Source organism: Excalfactoria chinensis, chromosome 12 (genome assembly GCF_039878825.1).
Source record: "Excalfactoria chinensis isolate bCotChi1 chromosome 12, bCotChi1.hap2, whole genome shotgun sequence".
Lineage (NCBI taxonomy): Eukaryota > Metazoa > Chordata > Aves > Galliformes > Phasianidae > Excalfactoria > Excalfactoria chinensis.
Genome location: NC_092836.1, coordinates 8,598,312 through 8,617,567, shown reverse-complemented (window position 1 = coordinate 8,617,567; position 19,256 = coordinate 8,598,312). Strand labels below are relative to the sequence as shown.

At 44.9% G+C, this 19,256-nt stretch overlaps 2 protein-coding genes across 5 annotated transcripts in view; one reads left to right on the top strand and one right to left on the bottom strand.

The window, feature by feature from the left end:
* Nucleotides 1-43: 43 nt before the first annotated feature.
* IHO1 (interactor of HORMAD1 1) lies at nucleotides 44-18,537 on the bottom strand. The gene is made up of 7 exons (XM_072347115.1): nucleotides 18,269-18,537; nucleotides 11,507-11,663; nucleotides 10,148-10,305; nucleotides 8,386-8,434; nucleotides 7,660-7,747; nucleotides 2,336-2,439; nucleotides 44-1,829 (listed from the first exon to the last, which is right to left on the bottom strand). The coding sequence occupies exons 1-7, from the start codon at nucleotides 18,322-18,324 to the stop codon at nucleotides 600-602; spliced, it is 1,842 nt and encodes a 613-aa protein (XP_072203216.1). The 5' UTR covers nucleotides 18,325-18,537; the 3' UTR covers nucleotides 44-599.
* Nucleotides 7,608-19,256, top strand: part of CCDC71 (coiled-coil domain containing 71) — a 31,110-nt gene continuing 19,461 nt past the window's right edge. The window contains exons 1-4 of one of the 4 annotated variants that reach the window (XR_011905099.1): nucleotides 7,608-7,761; nucleotides 8,363-8,495; nucleotides 10,959-11,113; nucleotides 12,151-15,810. The gene's annotated coding sequence lies outside the window, so the exon portion shown is untranslated. Of the gene's footprint in view, nucleotides 7,762-8,362; nucleotides 8,496-10,958; nucleotides 11,114-12,147; nucleotides 15,811-19,256 lie in introns of those variants that run through there. The other 3 variants (XR_011905098.1, XM_072347116.1, XM_072347122.1) reach the window with 3 other exon arrangements.

Genomic DNA, 19,256 nt, shown 5'->3' with positions numbered 1-19,256 from the left:
AGAAACTGAACAACGTCTTGAACATCCCAAAACAAGGAAAGTTTGGTCTCAAGGAAGAAGCAGCACAGCAGTCGATGCACTGGGGCTGCTGGGACTTGGCTTCCACCCAACGCCCAGAAACAGCTCTTGGGACAAATCTAAACCTTACCAGAAAAAGACCAGAAGTCAGAACTTTCAGACATAACAAACCAAAACAGAGACTATGAGTAAGAGAGGAGTGAAAGCCTCCAGCTATAGAGATGTTACTAGAGGTGTAGGGCTGAAAGCCTCAGCCGAGAGCAGGCACTTCTCAGCAGGGTGAACACAACAGTAAGCAGCGCCCAGGGCACTTCTGGTGGGGGGTAAAGTAATGCAGGCCCACGCAGCTTTCCAAGCCTCAGATCCCACGCTGTCCCTGCACCTGAGCAGGCAGCGACACGCTTGGGCGCCAGGCAGGAGCCCTGCCTGTTTGCAAGGGGCTGCGCTCACATGGGTACGCTCAGCTCTTCTTGGCAGTCCCAGTATGAGCTCCCAACATCAGATGTAGGGCACTTAACAGGAGGAATGAACGGCAACAGAGGGGGCCATGTCTGCAGTGGAGGCTCTGAAAATGAAACCCCTCAATCTGAATAATCGCTATCAAAAACCAAGGAGCAACATTCGGTGCCCTGCACATTGCCAGCACACGGGCTGGTGGAGCCTGTGGAGCAGCTTGCCTGTTTTTCACCTATTCTGCACAGGGAGAACAGACTCTCCTGGGGAGAGGAATCCCAGAAATCCCTTCTCATGCTGGAGACTATCACACTTCTTTTGTTTTCCACACTTCTCTTCCTTTGCTCTGCAAGTTGGAGCATGCTTTTATTGGTGCGCGGCGCTGGAAGGGAACTCCTTGTAAGCCTGGGCTGAGCACCGCTGAGCATCTGTGGATGGGGAGCTGCTGGGTTAGAGCTTGCTAAACTGAGAGCAACTGTATATCTGGGAAAGCAATTTTTTCTGGTGCTTCCCAACCCGATAATCCTGTTTGCTCTTACTTGCTTCAGCCCACCGTCAGCACACCTGGCGAGCTCCCCTTTTCTCTTACTAGGGTATGTTTTCTTCTTCTCCATTGCTTTATTCCAGGGGATCCTTCCCACCTTCTGCCTTGCCTTGCTCCCTACGGCTATGTTCTCCAGCTCCTGGTCTGTGGACGAGTTCCCATCTCTTTGCCCAGACAAGTCGCTTTGCACAAAGAGATGGCACATCTGAGGCTGCCTCTGTTGTGTGACGGGTTTAAATCCTCCAGTGCCTCTGCGGATTGCCTTCCTCAGAGGAGTGACTGGGGATATCTCCTGCAGGATGGGAATGTGCTTCTTCCGACCATCCCCCAGAAGCTGGCTGTTAGCACTGCGCACACACGGATGGTGAGAGCAGCTCTGTGCTACCAAAGCAGATTCCATCTCCGTGCCGTACACGGCTGTAGCAACGGGGCTGACTTTGTTTTCAGAAGCTGTATTGGAGCCAGCCCGAGGTGTCACATCCCCAGTGACTCCGTGCTGCTTCCCCGCAGCAGACAGACCTGAGGAGCTGCAGCCCCCCATACCAAAGCAGCACGGCCAGCGTGCTTTCTGCTGATGTGGGCCACAGTCCTGGCGTGTGCCAGGCGAGGTTTGGGAGGAGTTATCCACCATCCTGGGGGGGACTCTGGCACTGGACACGAAGGTCTGCAGCTCAGCTAAGGCACTGGGGAGCTTCAGTGAGTGTAATTCTTCACACAGCTTCAGGTGGTGGTCACCGAGTTGGGCTGGCAGCGACTCCAGGCCCTCCTTCAGCTGCAGGACACTGGATTTTACATCTGAAATCTCCACATCTTTCTGGGGGATCAGTTAGCAGAAGCAGTAAACAGTGCATTACAAAGTGTGACAATAGGATTCAAAGAAGAAACTCTGGTACCATGCATTAGTGAGATGCCTTAAGTTACAACCCAATCTTAGCAATTTGTATCACTCTATGGAAAACATATGTATTGTGACCCAAAAGTGGGCACGCACTGCACCATCTCCTCCAAGAAAGGCATGTGATAGAGCAAGAAAGCAGTGCTTCACCGTGTGCCTGCTACCACAGGGCACTGTTAGGCTCCCTTCTCCCCGACCAGGATTCCAGCAGCGCTGACAGCACTGTGTTCAGGCTCCTGGGTAAGCATCAGCCAGTATGTGGTCCAGAATTTGCATTTTAATATGCTTTCCCCATTCATTACAATAGAAACAGTCTACTTTGTAACCCTCAGTCTGAAGACAATTTAATATCCAGTTGATATTTTGAAGAAATTAGAGAAATTCAGAACTAAGAGTCAGAATAAAAGATTAATTTCCCCACTTACAGCCGCCAGCCTCCCCTCCATCTCCAGCAGCGCCCGCTCCATTTGGCTTTTATCTTCCAGGGCTTTCAGCAGCACGTTGCTGTGACTTTGAAGAGCATCTTGCACTAAACAGGCAAATCAATAAAAAACACATTTGGTCTTTCATTTGTAAATGTGAACAAAGCGCTATCAATACTATCGCTACTTCCGCCACGGCTTGGCATGAAATACTTCACTGTGCTGTGCAACCACAGCTGAGCTCTCCCCAAGCACCAAACAATGAACAGTGGGGTACATGCTTAACGCAAAGCACTTGGAAATGATAAGATGCTGAGTACAGGCCAAATCTCATTTACTGTGCTCTATTATATGGCAGCTGGAGATGAAAGGCTACGTGAAGCTGGAACACTTGCTTAGCTCAGTGCAAGGAAGGCCGAGGTGAATAAAGACAGCACTGGGAGAAGGACCCCAATGCCTGGTTTACAGTTTACATGGATGGGGAAAATCCTTGGCAGTCTTACAGAACCACAGAATCATTCAGGTTGGAAAAGACCTCTGTGATCATCCAGTCCGACTGTCCACCCACCACCAACGCTGCCCACTAACCACGTCCTTAGGTAGCACATCTCCCCTTTCTTTGAACCCCTCCAGGGACGGTGACTCCATCACTCCTGGCCACTCTTTCTGAGAAGAAATTCTTCCTAATGCTCAACCTGAAGTTTTCCTTTAAAACCATAAATGATGAAACAGAGGAAGAGATGCTCTCTAGCCATGTCTGCTCTTCCCTTTGAGCAGCACAGGAAGGTGTGGATGTGTGGCTGGGGGGGCAGAGCGCTCACTGGTTGTCCCAAAACAGGATTCAGGGCCCTCCTAAAACACTGTTCCCAAACCAGCTGGGTGGGATAAGCAAAACTCAGGAGTTCTGGAATGCTGCTGTGTGCCCGAGGGAAAGATCCACACAGAGTGATGTTCCAACAAGTGGCTGCAAGAGCTCTGCAGTTAATTAATCCTCTTTTCCTGCAGATCCAATATGTTTGATTGACTGTGGTGGCTGCGGAACCGAGAGCCCTGCTGAAGAGGTTGCTTCACATGGAGTATTTATCTCAGCTCCTCAGGGCAGCTTCTCTCACCAGGGATGCTGCTCCCCCGCTGCAGCACCGCACAGTGCTCGGCATCACTTCTCCTCCTGCCCTGCTATGTTCATTAAGCTCGCAGGGACTTCATTATCTTGGTGGCTCTGCCCTTCTGTCAAACTCGTGATGGAATTGGCCAGAGTTAGAAACTATTAAGGAGAGACAGGCAGAAGGGCTTATACACGCTTTGGTTCCATGAAAACCAGGGACTTTTGAAAAGGTACATTTGGGTAAAGAGAAAAGAACGAGATGTGAGCAATTATGGGCTGTCGGGTTCGTTCTCATGCTGCCCAAGGTTTTAACTAGTCCTTAAAGGAACGAGCAATCAAAGATATGGAGGAAAATGGAACAAAGCAGAACAAGACTCCATGAAAGGCAGATTGTGCCTGACTAATGCAATACCCGATGATAAGAGAGGTGATTTGTTAGACAAAGGCAATGCAGCGGCCTTTGTGTAGACTCAAACAAAGCTTTTCATTGGAAATCATCACGGCATATGAAAAAACCCGAGAAAAACTGTGAGGTGCATAAAGGCTCCGGGAACTGGTGGCTGGAGGGGACAAATCTCACGGGCCAGTCCTGCAGGAACCTGGAAGTGACCTGGGTGCAGGTGAAGCAGTGGGCAGCCAGCAGGTGACACAAGGCTGTGTGCTGGGTCACAGAGAGGGGAGGTACGGCTTGTAGAATGGGTTTGTAACGATGGAAGAGATGTTTCAGTGGCTCCTTTCAGAGTTTGCATCTTCCTGGTTAGACCCAAGAGCCACCTGTGCTGTTTCTGGGAGGCTGCCGGCCCCCTGCAGGCCTGCAGCCCCACCGAGGGGAGGAAGGCAGCAGCTGCTGAGAGAGGAAAGCCCCTCATGACACTCCATCCCATTCCAGATATACACAAGGAAGGCTTACCCCGGCTTGCTGCTCTCCCCCATATGCATTATTTTAATTCTGAATTATTTTTAAAGCTTTCTGATTTCCCCTGCCTATCTGTTCTTCCTCAACATGGTATCCTCGGTTTAAAAATAGTGTTGCATCCTCCGGGCTTGTGATCTGCACACACGTTTGACTCAGCACAGCATGCTGCGGGCAGGCTCCCAACAGCCTTTGGAACACACTCCATTTGTACATGTAGGAGTGTTCTGCAGAAAAACCTCAGTGCAGAGGAGGGGCACTCTCCTCCCTCGCTGCCTTCCACACCAAGGAGCGTTCAGACTTGTCAAACATTATTAAACACAACAGAAATGTGTGTTGATCTACGCCGAGAAAAGAAAAGGCATCAAGATGGCTGAGGTAGAATCAGATCAAGGGCCCTGCTAGTCAAAGCTCTTGGCTTTGAAAATGATCAAGAACAGCTGCCTCAGAGAAAGTCTTCTTCAAATAAACCCTGCAGTGGATGGTTATTGAATAACTCAATCACAGAGGACAAATCTTTACCTGGTTAATGAGTGGATTATGCACGGGCTTGTGCCTCTCTCCAGGTATTTCACTCCAAGCCAAATAGATTTTTCCAACCTGGAATGTTGCTATGGTTGGGTTTGCAGTACTGTTGTCTTGGAATGCTGCTGGTTTGCATAAATAGCATAAGCAATGTGAAATCCATCAGGAGAGAGAACGCTGCAAGTCCTCATGGTGGGCGGTAGGTGAGCCTGCCCTGTCAGCCCATCCTGCTGCCCAGTGCTGGGTTTTTGTCAGAGAACTGCATTGGCTCATACCTCCGTAAGGGAAATATTGCACATTATTCGCTATCTTTGCTGGCAGGAGGGGCAGATTGTCAGCAGTGCGCTCGCAGGGAAGACGCTAAGAAGTGTTGCAGAGGATATGGCTGTTGTGAGTTGTCACAGCTGGAACTGCCAGATACCAGAAAAGCAAGGCAGTTCAGAGAGGGCTGAGCTGTGAATACAAAGATTATATATATACAAAGTATATCTATATATACAAGATGTATATATATATATATATAAAAGAAAGCTTTGATATAAATGTGAGTATATAAATGAAAATGAGGAAAATAGAAAAGAAATGAGTTACAGCAGCTGAGACCAGAAAGAGTGAGCAAATGGTGAGCCAGCAAGTCAACCAGAGAAACTCTTTACAAAGCAGATCCGAGAACACAGGCCTGCTTCCCTCTTTACATCCCAGTGCACAGCACACAGAGATGTGTGCAAGGAACAGAGCAGCTGTGCTTCTGTGAAAGCTGCTCAGGCAAATGCTGTCTCATTGATGGTGCCAGACGCAGCTCTATCTGCTGTGTGCATGCACATATGAACAAATGCACAAAAGAGAACAGTTTTGATCTCATTGCAAAGAGTGTGCCAGCACAACAGCATTTGGAAGGATATTTTGAGCAATATTTTCTGTTTTCTTCTCACACGGTGGCTATGTAGACAGCCAAATGTACATGCTGCTCACTGCTGTAAACGAGCCCTATGGCACTCCTGAAATGCTTCTAATGAGAACAGACTTAATTTCCAGTGATACTTCCTATACTTCGCAGCGTTGTTTGAATGGCCTGGTGCACAACTTCTGTCTCTGAAGAGAGCCTCGTCATCTTCTGCATTCAGCTCCTCACGTCAAATCCTCCGCCACCAATTGCTTAACACCTCTACCATGTCACCCACATCCCACGGGACTGTATCACCAACCACTGCCATTCAGTGCGTTATTGGCTCTGAATTTAGTTCTTTGTCAGCTGAGTTTAGGAATTTTAGACAGCCTTTTTGAAGGAATTACCTCAGCTGGGATCTTTTCAAGGCACAAGTGTGGGCATTTATGTGGTGGGAACTTAATTATCCATCACGGTGACACCAGTCAAATGGCAGTGTTTATCAGCAATTAACCAGTGACAGATGAACCTCCCAGAAATATAAAAAGAACAACATTGCGGAGTGTGTGATGATTTTCATTATATATTCAACATTCTGCAGCATGATACATTACAGAAAGCGCCAATTTCTCTTTTCAATTGCTTTGAAAATCTAGCAGCAGGCACCTCTGGGAGGTTTCTCATTTCATTCAAGGCACATTTGTTTAAAATGGTTACGGAAAAGAAACAGGGCAGATGAGCAAATGGCAGAGAAGGACGAGGGGGAATCATGAACAACAGATTTAATTTTCAGTGCCATGACAACAATTTCTGTGCTAGAGGTGTATGAAATTAGGCAAAGTCCTGCCTCAGAGTGGACAAGCTGAGACACTGAAGCAACCAGGGGATGGGCAAACGCACAATAGGAAGCTTGCTGTGCTGGCCAAAGCAGACAGGATTTTTGCTTACGTTGAGGTCCCACAAAGAGCACTTGCCAAGCACAGCAAGGGAGTGTTCTTACTACAACAAGACTGATATTTTGAACACGTGTGCTACCACAGCCTTGTGAAAAATGCATCAGGCTCCACTCCTCATGCCTGAGAGGGCTGTGTTGACTTAAAGGGTAACTGTCAAAACTGTGCATCTTAGAAGCCACATTCTGCTGCACAGGTAAGATTCTAGTGCTCTTGGGAAGGTCTTTTCCATTGAACTCAAAAGGTATATCACACATTTCACATGTGTTTCAAAGCTGGCTTCTTGTTCCTGCACAGAGCACAGTCCTGACACAGTGTTGATGAAAAATAATGGTTAAAAATTACTGCACTCTTAAAAGCTCAGATCTAAGTCAAATTAGAAACAATTTCAGCGCTGTCCCTCAATAAAGACTGCTGTGACTAGCCAATTGCTGTTCACAAGCACTTTACATTATTGGCTTTTCAGGGAGGTCATCCTTTCATCGTGGTACAAGTGCACCTCACAACTTGCTTTTCACCTAAGAAGAATAGTATCAGAGATAGAAAACTGCAAACTACAGTGAAAACTTGAGAAAGACTTAAAACTTGGATGTGAAAGCATGGGATATAAGTATCAACAGTATTTTTAGTGAGTACTTTGTTAATGTATTGGATACAGCCTAAAAATGACTGAGGAAAACACAAAACCATAGAGGTGCCTTTATCTACAAACATACAGTGTCTGACCATACAGCACTTAAGTTCTTTGACAAAAGAGAGCAAAGAAAAAGTAAGTATAACAAGAATGGAAAAACCAAGCCCAGCTGTGACTAAGCCTTTCTTGGCTCTTCACCCTTACGAGGAGCAGCTGTGAATGGCGTGAGTCGCCTATTTCAGCTCAGCCTGGAGGCATTCAGTAGTTTGACTGTGCCCTCTGCTGTTAACAGAAGCACTGAAAGGACTCACGTGTCTTGGAAATGGTCTCCAGGTGAACAGAAATTGATTTGTTTCTTGAATTGAACTCTTCTTCAAACTTGTCCAAGTATGCTTGCAGCTGCAGGAGTGAAGGTAAGTGAGAAAATTATATGTTGTCTTTTATTTGCTTGCAAAAATACAGCCTTAAATGCCACAGAACAATGGGCAACTGTCTGTTACTTCAGTTTGTTGGTTGCAACCCCAAAAGAGACCTGGAACAGCTCAGAAGACAAGTGAGGGACTGCAGAAGTCTTATGTAATTTTGTGACAGAGGTATTAACCTGATTATAAAAAACCAAATGCTAATGATAACAGATAAATTGTTTATGAAAAGTAGTGGGGAGAAGAGATGTTCACCTTCAGGCTGTGAGGCTACACTGGGTTACTTTTTCCTGAGAGCAAGTTACTGTCTGTGGGTAGAAGGAAAGAAGCCTTTGTATTTGTAGAGAGCCATTACAGCCTGTTCTTGCTCCCAAGCCCTGGAGAAATTCCATTGCTGACCCTGAGACAAGGCCCTATGGCCTGTAACCCTAAGGGTTGGCCACAAAAAGCATGGTATGTGCAAAAAGCATTGACATTTGTTGGTCTGAAGTATTTGTGTGCTCATAGCAAACAGTACACTAAGTCAAATATCAGCGAAGAAAGTGAGAGCAGGTGAATGCTGAGTAGCATTTCTAATTCTTCCTTCTCCTAGGCTCTGAATTTGCATTAACTTACCCCTTGAAGCCTGTTGTTGATGCTGGAAATGAAGGTGCTTAACACTTCTCTGACATGGAGGAGAAAAGAAAAATTAAAATGCAGAAACACAGCAGGTGCAAGATGGACATGTAAGTTATGGAAGTAGTCAGAAATTGAAAATATCACAGTTAAAATGTACATATAGATATATATACATACACATACATTACACACACGTATATATTTTAACTTTGCTGATCCTGGCCTAGCATTTCTGCCTCTCATGGAAGTTCCAGGCATGTTTGCATAGCTGCACGTTGGCTGCTGGGTGCTGTTGCTGTGCTGTGCTGTCTGGTCCAGAAGGACCTGGTCTGGGTAGAGGTGGCATGCCAGTTACTGAGATACATATGTATTATATTTGGACTAAAATAGGTGTGGGGGGAAAATAGGGAAAAGCTGCATCAACAAAGGAAGGACATACAGCACAAGTCCTTTTCTCTTGAGATTATGCCTGTGGTTTCTGTTATCCATCCTTCGGAGTGGAGTGAGCCTATCAAGAACCAGGCTATATTCATGATTAACCTATCAAGCCAAAATGCACGGACTGTTGCTAAGCACAGTGATAGCCTATTTCCTCTCTGGAGTTTTGGGTCATTTAAAATTGATCATTTAGTCATCCAAATTACAGAGGTCAAAAAGGTGGAGGCCAGGTAGAGTGTAACAGTGAGAAGTAGGCAAGGCTCCTGGAATTCTTTGCAGCTTTATGAAAAGAATAAGTTCATTTTGATCATCAAACATACAGGAGATGCAAACGGATAAATGATATTTATTTCTGTGAAGATAACACAGCTACTTCCGTAAGCGTGCTTCGAATCTGAAAATGCATCTGTAGTATGGAAAGAAGCATTATGAATTTAAAGAAGAAATAGAGGATAATTTAAGATTTCTGTCTGAACATTTAAAAATGCATGTTAATTCCTCACAATTTGGGTACAAATACAGATATCCTCCCTTTTCCCAATAAGCACCAAACACTGCGTTTTTGCATTGTCAGAATCACAGTGCCTGTTGTAAAAGAGGAGGAGATATGCAGTCTAATCTGATTCCAGGCTTTTAACAAAAACGTGTCTCACTTGAAATGTTACTTTACAAAATGTACAGAACGGAGAATTATTTATGGGCATGCTGGGGAGCTTGCCATCTTTCATTTCTGAGATTGAAAATATTGGCTTAATCCTTAAGTCCTAGAGGTCTGACAGCTGCATTTAATTCTTAATGCTTGACAGAGGGCTCGTCATCAAATTGTACTTGCCTGTTATAAAAAACACACATAAAAAATCCTGTATGCAAGTAACATTATAGGGATTCGTGTGGGCTTATGTTACAATCATCACATCTTCCTCTGCACACGAGTGTGTTTGGCAGCCTCCTTGTCTGTCTCAAAGGTAAATGTCACACCAGGAGTCCCTCTGATCAGTCCCAATAATGTCTATACATTTTTTAGAACCACGGGCTTTCATAGAGAAGCAACACAGGAAAAAAAATGAACAAACCCCTGCTGACTAGAGAGAGAAGACAAAGGTAAATTCAGGTTATAGTTCTGGCTGTTCCTTGTGGCTTACGGCTGGAAGCATTACACAACTCTCACTGCAAATAAACCCTGTTCTCTTATCCTGCCACTCTTTGCAGTGAGAGATTGTCTAAAACCTGGAATATGTAGCTGTGCTGTGTCTATCTTTTAAAGAGGAGCTGCAGGGAGTGATAACAGACTTCACAGAAGGAGTTTGCTGTGGGTACATACCGGTCATATTTGTCCTTTATTTTGTTCTTTTTTTCTTTGAAGTTTTCCAGGGCTCTCATCCCCTGTCCTGCTCCAAAGCTACGCAACCCTTTTTCTCTCGTATCTTCATCGAATAGCTGTGGTTTTGCTTGGTATTTGGTAAAAATACTGGTCTCGCTCTGTTGCACAAAAGAAAGAGAAATGATGAAGTATAAAAACAATCAGAATGTTAATTAGCAAAAAGCATTTGTGTACCAAGTATTTTGTAGAGGCAGAGCTCACAGTGATTGGGTGTGACAGATTGGATGGGGATGCTGAAGCATGGTGAGGTTATTGCTCAGTGGGTTGATGGTTGGGCTGGATGATCTTAGTGGTCTTTCCCAGCCTCAACAGTTCTATGATTGGCTCCCTGTGGAACTGACACCCAACCTGAATTTCTTCAAACTCAGGCTTTTTCCTCATCCTGACTCTTTCCAGCTGATTGCAGTCATCGGGTGCACTGATATTTTTCCCTGTACGCTTAACACAGAGACTGTAAAAATGATTTCAGGGAGCTCCCTGTACATCAATCTAAAGAAAATCCTATTGAATTTCCTGCTAGGTGACATCCTTTGCTGCCGAGCATCATCAGACTGTAGCTCAGATTTTCACGTGTTTCAATGCTCTTTCATCTTGAAGAGCGAATTCTCTTCCCTGCATCTGATGAAAAGCTACACAGTTAAAGGGCAAGCTCTTCAGCAAAGTGCAGGGACAGCGGATGGGATCTGGGACTGAATGGCTGCCTGGGGCTATGGAGCTGGCATGACTGTTCTTTCCTTATCTTTGCTCCCAGGTGCACTGGATCTGGCGTTATCTGCTAGTGGAGCAGGAGCTATTTTAGCAAGGCTGGTAACATCAGAAGCCACGTGCTACAGGAAGAAGATTTTGAACACAGAAGCTCTTCATCCACAAGCATTTGGAGATCTGCTTCAACAACAGTACTGCAAGGTAACTCTCTCTCAGTGGACCTGAATACTGAATGCCTCTGTTTCTCTTGTGGAAAGCTAATCACAATTAACACGGAATTGTTCAGAGAGCAGACAACACATTCTACCTTACCTAGGGGATCTAAAGACTTTAGCTTGAGACTAATTTCACATTAGGTTGGTAATCAAAAGGAATCAAAGAAAATAATGCTTTTCTCAATAATGATCATTGATGAGGAATGGTATTTTTTTTAGCTAACCAGACTGCTTTCTAGTTGCTGTAACTCTATACTCTTCTTACTGTATCAGAAGGTAACCGGGTTTGGCAAATGTTAGTACCTATTTCAGTATTCACTGCTAATTTTGGATGGTGGCTGTGTGCCTGGGCAGGGCTGAATGAGGGAGCAAAACTCACATCCTGGGAGTTGTGCTGGCCCAGCTGCATACCCAGCTCCAGCGGTGCTGCTGACTGCACATTCTCTGGGCAGAACTGGGAGCCGAAGAGCACCTGGGAGTCACTCAGGCTTGAGTAGTCACTCATAGCACTGCTCCGGGCAAAGAGCTTGTTTGGCCTGAAATGGGGCAGAGAGAGGCTTGTGAGTAGGAATAGCAAATAAATAGGTAGCATATGGCTGGACAGATTTCAGATGTAATGGCATGCTACTCAGAAGGTGTGTTGCAGCCTTTGGTGCTGTTTCTCAGCAGCAGGTAGATGAAATCCGTTCTCCCACTCCATCCAACTGTGTCACTGTGCAAAGCCTTTCCCCAGCCTGCCCACGAGAACAAAAATCTCCCCATGTAACGTATCCTAAAATGGATCAAGGAAGAAACAAACTGAATTAGTTCAAAGCAGAATGTTTGCTCATAAATCACAAAGGCTTTTTTTCTGGTCAATCCTGGCAAAACAAGGATAAATGAACTGAGAATTACAGATCAAAATTAATGATGTAGGCTCTTAGGCAGGGTTTTCCTTCCATATCAAATCATATAACTAAAGGAAGAATAGAACAGGGGACTAATTTTTGTTTCTAACAAAAGATCATCATTGTTTATTAGCAGTGATGTCTTCAGTTAATCTCCAGTTCTAGAAGGAGCCCAAACATCATACACACAACAGAGAGAGCATTTAGTGGGAGCCTGCTCAGCCTCCTCCATATAGCAGTGTTGGTGACAATACCATCTTAATGCTTTTGGCTTTGAGCTCACTGCATATGCTGAGCTGCAGGGCTTTGGCTGGCAATGTAAGTATCGCATCTCCTGCACTGTTTTTCTAAACCCATCCATCTTTTAACCAAAAAAGCTCCTTCTTAGTTTGAGGAAGGGTTTTTATGCTCTTTGTGTATTGACAGTAAGGCACTTAGTTCCATAATCCCCTTTCCAAGTGTCTGGTATAACTGGAGCATGTCACGTCCCATAACCTGCTCCTCTGCTCAGTCCCTTTGCATTACTTAATGTCTGAATTACAAGATTCCAATACAAAGGGTTCTGTTGCTGACATTGAGGCGCTCAGAGGACTTTATGAGCCATGTAACTCCCAGGCTCACTCTGCGCTGATGCTATGACCAAAGAAGGCTATTGGCAGCCCTGGAGCTTCATTTTTTCTGTTTTAAGTCTGCTCTCTTGGTGGTCAGTTTAGGAATGATGACACTTCTTTGCAGACTATGTGGGGAGATGAAGCAGATGCCTCTTGGAGTGCATTCACTCCCCCAAGCAGCGGAATTCTTTCTTCCCTGCTCAGCACTGCTGGCTGTGAATTTACTAACGAGGCCATCTGGGCAAGGCATCAGCCTGGCCACACGTGGCCCAGAACTCTGTGTGATGGTGAAATCAGCCAACCACCTGACTGTTTCCTTCAGGATGCCTGAGCTTCACAGATGCGTGATCTGCTCTAAATATAAACCTTTCCTTATAAACAGCAAGAAAACATCCTAGCTATTTAATCCTGGTTAGCAGTCCCTCTTAGGTGATGCAGTAGTTCATCTTGGGAGAACTTTCAGCCTTCTGCTAAGATGAGCCTTTCCCTGTGCCATTCATGCATTTGTGCCAGGAGTGCTCCCTTAGCACTACAGTACGCATTCAAAGGAAGGGAAGGTTTTGATTTGTGAGACAGGCACCATCACAAGCTCCTGTCAGCTCCAAGATTGCTAACTCGTGCTCTGCTGACCGATGGGGCGGTTTCTTCTTCCCACCAAACTTTACGCAAGGTATTGCGATATTGGCAGCCCTGCTATCTAATGTAATATGAGCACAGCCTAAAAATCTGCAGCCCTCTGCATAGCTGGGGAGTCAGCTGGTTCTCTGCTGTCTCAGTTTCCTTGTCACCGGTGGGAATTCCTTCCATGTCCCTCAAGATAAGTTGGATCTTTTTGAAGCTTCTTGCATGTTCCCGAGTTGCAGTTAGCACATCCAAATACATGCTGAGCATGGCCACACACAAACATATCGCCTTTCGTTTAAAGGTTCTGCCTTGCCCCAAAATAGCTGTCAGATGCAACACACGGAGACGTGCAGTGTGCAGTAAATCTTCTCTTCTTGTGTTCTCTAGATGTTTCTAGAATTGCCATGCCAAACCTTATAAATTGTCCTAGGCCTTATTGGTCTGTGGAAACAATTTAAACTGTTATTAGGTCCAACACCAGATGCTGGAAAAGCAAACAGTCTTCAACAGTTTCCAAAGCAACATTTATCTGTGATGCTGCTGGGACTGTATTTAGCCCCATCACCCACACCGAACCTGTGCCAATGTCCCTCCTCTTCCACAGCTTTGTGGGTGAAGCTCACATTTAAAGTGCAGTAAAGCCTCATTCCTGAGGAAATCTTTCTCCTGGTAGTGATCTCAAGTAGTAGCAGTGCAGTACTGTTGCTTTCCTCCTGCTTTCTATGCAAAAATCTCTCTGCCCTCTCATCTAGAGACTGGGACTGCGTCACAACAAATCCAACTGAAGAGCTGTGAGCTGCATTTCACCTGCCCTTCCTCACAGCTTTAGTCTGTATCTGTAGGAACTGTCTCTATCTCTGCCATGCTGCTCTTGTTACTTTTTGCTGCCTGCCAAAGCGTTCATCAAACAAGCAAGGATAAGCATTTGCTTTGGGTGCAGAGAAGGAACTTCAGCATCCAGGGGGCTTGGAGGACTTTAAATCAAGGAGGCTTAGCTGCTATTTCTGCTCCCAGCCATTTACCGTCTCTGCTGGAGGCTGCCAAGGCTTAACGTTATTTTTCTGTTCTCTATCCTTTGGAACTCGGTGACCTGCTTGCTGCAAATCATTTGTTTCGTTTCTACATTCATATCCTAAAAGGTATTTCTACAAAGAGATTTTGGCAGTGGCCCCAATGCATTAACCACAAGAGGATCTCTTACAGCCGCCACCTCCAGTTTCCAGGTAGCAGGCTCAGTCCTTCTGCTCTTGCTTTAATTCTTCAAGGTCATTTTTACTTTCTATGAGCAACTCCATTATTCATTCCAACGTGATTCAATACCACCCAAACATTCTTCACCTTGGAAACCGCATCGGCTCTTTTGTCCTGAGCGAGGAGCCAGCAGGCAGAGATTGCTGCAGCACAGCCGCGTTTACTTACACATTTATCCCTGGCCATATTAGGAATTAGACCTCTGGAGACAGTTTTTGTCCCCCAGTCTGAAGCTGTAGTCCAGCCTGCACAGCCCTGTAAGGCTCAGGATTTTCTGAGCCACCCTGTCTTGTCTATCTCCTTCCTTTTCTGCTAATTCTTGGACCTTCAGGTGACTTCAGATTTTGTGGCTCTGCTGTATGGAATGGAATTTAATGAAATAATGGATCAAATGGAGGCTGTTACACTTGGAAATCTGTTCTCAAAGCAGAAATATGCCATAGAGAATAAATGGCACGAAGTAGGCTTCATGTCCTAGCATCTTTTTTTGAGTTTAATATTTCTCTTCCGTATTTTCATCATGTATTGGCCTTACCCGCTATCTGGCTGGCTCTCTGTTCCGGATGCCTTTTGAAATTGGTTCATTAGTAGTTATTTTGCCTTTAGCGTTTCACTGCTTTTCACATGGAACAAGAAAATTACAGTAACTTCAATTTAAAATTATAATACGTGGCTTCCCATCTTTACATTTTTAATGCCCTTTAATTTCTTAAAGGATGTCCTCTTGTTTTCTTTACCATGATATTTAACCATGTCAGTCTGGTACTGGTCCTTCTCACTCTGCTTTGATAGTTGCTCTGCATTTCTTCTGTGTTTCAGCTCGAGGTCTAAAGAGTAATCTCTATGCCTCAGGTGAACCTACAGCCCTTTCTGCCACCCCCTTTAAATTCCTTTCTAACAAGCTTCTTTATTTCTACGTCAATGTCTTTTTGGAAATTAAACATTTCTGTAGTGGATTTTTGGCTCCTGTTTCTCCTGCAGAGATGCTGACTCCAGTTCATTACTGCCACTTCTATGGCATTGCTATGAGAGTAATGGAGTAATACTCCAAACAAGGTCTTGTGCCCAGCCTGGGACCTAAGCAGGATGCGATTCTTCCCTGCGAGTTCTATCACTGAGCGGGTCTTAATGGTGCTGAAGATTTGGTTTCAGCTCTGTGACTATCCAATCGATAGAAGGCAAATTGAAGCATCACTGCTTTTGTGACCACTGTGCTCAGATCCCCTGTGATCTTCCTCCGCATGCCCTTCTGGCCAGGCAGTCAGCAGTGCAGCTCTAATGCCACACATTCCCTAATTGTGTCTGGCATTTCAATCCCCCAGAATGGTGTTGTTTGTTGGTACACTTAAATAGACTCTCAGCTTTCTTCACAGCATAGCTGTCACTTTATCAGCATGACCTCTTCTCACCTTCTCAAATAATTGGCACCCTGATATTACAATGTCCAACTAGATAATCTCCCTTCCGATGGGTCTCTAGGATCCCTGTTATGTCAATATTCATATATAAGAACAGGTGAAGTGGGGAGTTTGGCTCCCCCATTGTATTTCTTAGGCTGCCAGCAGTTGCAGGCAAGAACACATGTTTGATGGACTATGAATAAAACTCCAAGTTCACGGTCTGTTCTGAGACGGAGGCAGAAAGGAAGCACAAGAGGTAACAGTGCAGAGCAATGTTGGGCTTCTGCAGAAACTCTGTTGTGTCCTTATTACATCACCGGAGTCCTGCATTGCTCATGGACCTGGTGGCAGCTGCTCTCAGAAGTAACATTTTTCCTCACCTGCTCAAGGAACAGACACTTTGAGGCATACCCTGTCAATACTATGTGCTGATTTTGTGTTTCATCTTGGAAGCTTTCTGAAAGGCAGTACTATGCAATCTGTGTATCATATCCTGCTGTAGTGAGAAAAGGATCTCTAGTAACAGGAGAAGTGAGCTGGGAGAAGTTATTAACACCTTTTCCTCATAGCTCAATTTTGTGCACGCACTCCTAGCTTTTTTTTTCCTTTAAAAGAAGTTAATTTGCCTTTTGAGTTCTCCTTTTAACTCCTCTAAAAGCTCCACTTCATTCTCAGTGTTGTTTCGTGCCCTGCTTGACCCCCCTCAATTCACTTGCAAAAAAAAGTGAAGTGCAGAGGAGCAGGTGTAAAAATCTTGTCTGTGTTTCAATCGTGTGTTATTAGATTGGTTTGGAGGGAAGGCTTTAATAAAAGCAGGAAAAAAAGAAAACAAAACCAACCTGCAGGTACCAAGAAGACAATAGAATGATGCAATGCATATTTATAAAGGCTAAATTGTGACAGGTATAAACATACTTTTCTCTGAATGGGGTCCTCTTTGACCCCTGCATCTGTGCCAAACTCAATTAATTCATACCTATGCGACAAGTACTTTTATAATGGGGAAGGAACCTGCTATTATATCTTCATTATCATCCATCATCACTGTAACATCAGGCCACATCTGAGACGCTATGACTAGAACTGTGAATTTGAACAGCAGTTAGTTAGTTATGTAAGTGCTTATTTAACTACCAGAGGATCAGAGGACGAAATTAATCAATTAGCTTCTCCAGAGTTAAATGAGGGATAAATCTGGCTCTGTTTTTAAGCCAAGTGGTGCGAGTGTTGATATTCTGTTGTTTAAAACCCTTTTTTCCCCCCTTTTTATTTATTTATTTTTTTAAATGCATTTGCTCTCTAGATGTTCAATACAAATCATATTTGTTGTTTCATTATGTATTGTAGATGTGGGGAGTTATAGCTGCTCTTTGACTTCTACTGGGGGAAAAAAAAATCAGCCATGCGTATAAATGCAGTATATGGAATAATTTTAGAGTTACGTAACGTGTAATGATATTGCAAATCGTGATTCATTTTATCTATCTTCTATGTGAGGCAAGAAGGGAACATTTAACTTATCTAATTAGACATGTTGCATAAGATAGGCCATAGGATTCTCCTGAATAAATTCCTGCTCGAAGCTTTCAGCAGGAAATAGAATAGCTTTCAGCAGAGCATCCAGTGTTGGTTTTAAAATTCCCTACAATGTAAATCTATCACAGTACTTAGTAAGCTGAGAGTAACGCAGACAGAAACAGAATCACAGAGTAGCTTAATTAGCCATAATTCAGCAGACCATGATTAACCACAGATTAATTCTAGGCATATTTCTTGTCATTCCTGCAGTCATTCCCCACTTTGGCAATACATTGACCATGTAATTATGGCAGCTTCTCTGACAGTTTCCAGAAGTAGGGAGTTTTAACAAAAAAAATGGTGGTACCTCCTGTTTCAGGCGATCCTGCTGAATTACCTCCTGGCTTATGTCCCTTGCAGAGTTCCTGACTTAGGACAGGCTGAGAAAGCAGCCTGAAAGCCACCAAAAAGCTGAGCATAGGCAGGCATGGTGGCTGTTCCTCTTTCCATATTTCACTGTATTACACCACATTTTCAGGAGTATTCGACTCAGGCAATATAACCTGTTTCTCACCATGATCCCTGTTTATACATCCTGAATTCAAGTCAGTGGACCACTAAAATGCTTTTGAGTAAGTGCTCTTAAACACTCAGAATGTTGCTGTCCCCAGGAATGCTTTACGTTGGCAGTGCAAAGCCTTCGAACTATTTGGTGCTCTAACCAGTTGAATGTCAGGAAGGAGCTTTTTGTATTTATAACATCCTCATCATCTTAATTCCTTAGAGAGGCTGTTGTACTTAAAGGCTCTGATGGCTGTGTGTGCTGGGTGTGAAAACACACGGCACTTACCCGGAGGCTGTGGGAGTGCTGAGCATCTCCTTGATATTCCAGATGTTGAAATTCATTCCCCCCCACCTCAAGATTAACTGTTAAAAAGGAAAAATACGAGACCTATTGATCCTGCATACAGGCACCTGTGGGGTTGCTGGCTGCACTGCGGTGGCAGCAACCAACCTGCAGCCTGGTCACCCTGCAACCAGCGTGTTTTTGGGGCTGAGGTGAGGAATGCTTCCGCTGGGCTCTGTCCCCAAGAAACTCATGTACTGCCTGAGTCAGGGGCACTTTGTGAGTGTTACAGAGTTAAGGCTCCCTTGGGACACAGCACAGCTGCTGCACATGGAGCGCGGCCCAGCGTAGGGCCTAGTGAGGCCTAGACAACATGGCTGCCATGGCCAACATGGCTGACGCAGCCAGTGTGGTTGCTGGAGCTGGGCCTGCAGGCTCCTCACAGAGCTGGGTTCTCAGCTGTCCCCACACAGGTGGGACCCACCCCAGTGTTGTGTGAAGGAGGTGCTTGAGCCTGGGGACCCTTGGCTGCTCGGTGCAGCACGTTGGGGAGCTTTGTGCCTGAGGGCTGTGCAGTCCCCAGTGTCAGCAGCACTCTCAGAAATGCAGAGCAGCTTAATTTTACTTGCTAGTCTGACAGAGATAACCCATGATCTAAACGTGCCCTGCAGAAAGACTCTCAAATATGGTTTCACTGGAATTTTTATCCTCCTTGTCTTCAGGAATGGAAAATGGGCATGCTTGCTTGCCTATTTTTTCCCCTTTTAATTCAAAGCCTTATTAATGCCCGTTAAGCTGTTTATTTGCCAGTTCTGAAGGTGCTCCATAAGCAACAGAATGCTGCAGAAATGAAGCTGCTATAAATTTGAAGATAGATTAGAGGGGTTCATCCCATCCCCTTCAAACTCCTCTTGCCTGGAGAGAAATGTTAGCAGTAATGCAGCCTGGTGCTCTGAGGTGTCAAAACAATAACTATGCTGTGTTTCCTTAA

Bases quoted from the DNA above. Each gene is read 5' to 3' on its own strand.
- IHO1 (XM_072347115.1), bottom strand. From the start codon at position 18,324: ATGAATTTCAACATCTGGAATATCAAGGAGATGCTCAGCACTCCCACA. The intron at 7,748-8,385 runs GTAAGTTAATGC...TCACTCCTGCAG, and splicing joins TCAACAACAGGCTTCAAGGG to CTGCAAGCATACTTGGACAA. The intron at 1,830-2,335 runs GTAAGTGGGGAA...CTGATCCCCCAG, and splicing joins TGGAGGGGAGGCTGGCGGCT to AAAGATGTGGAGATTTCAGA.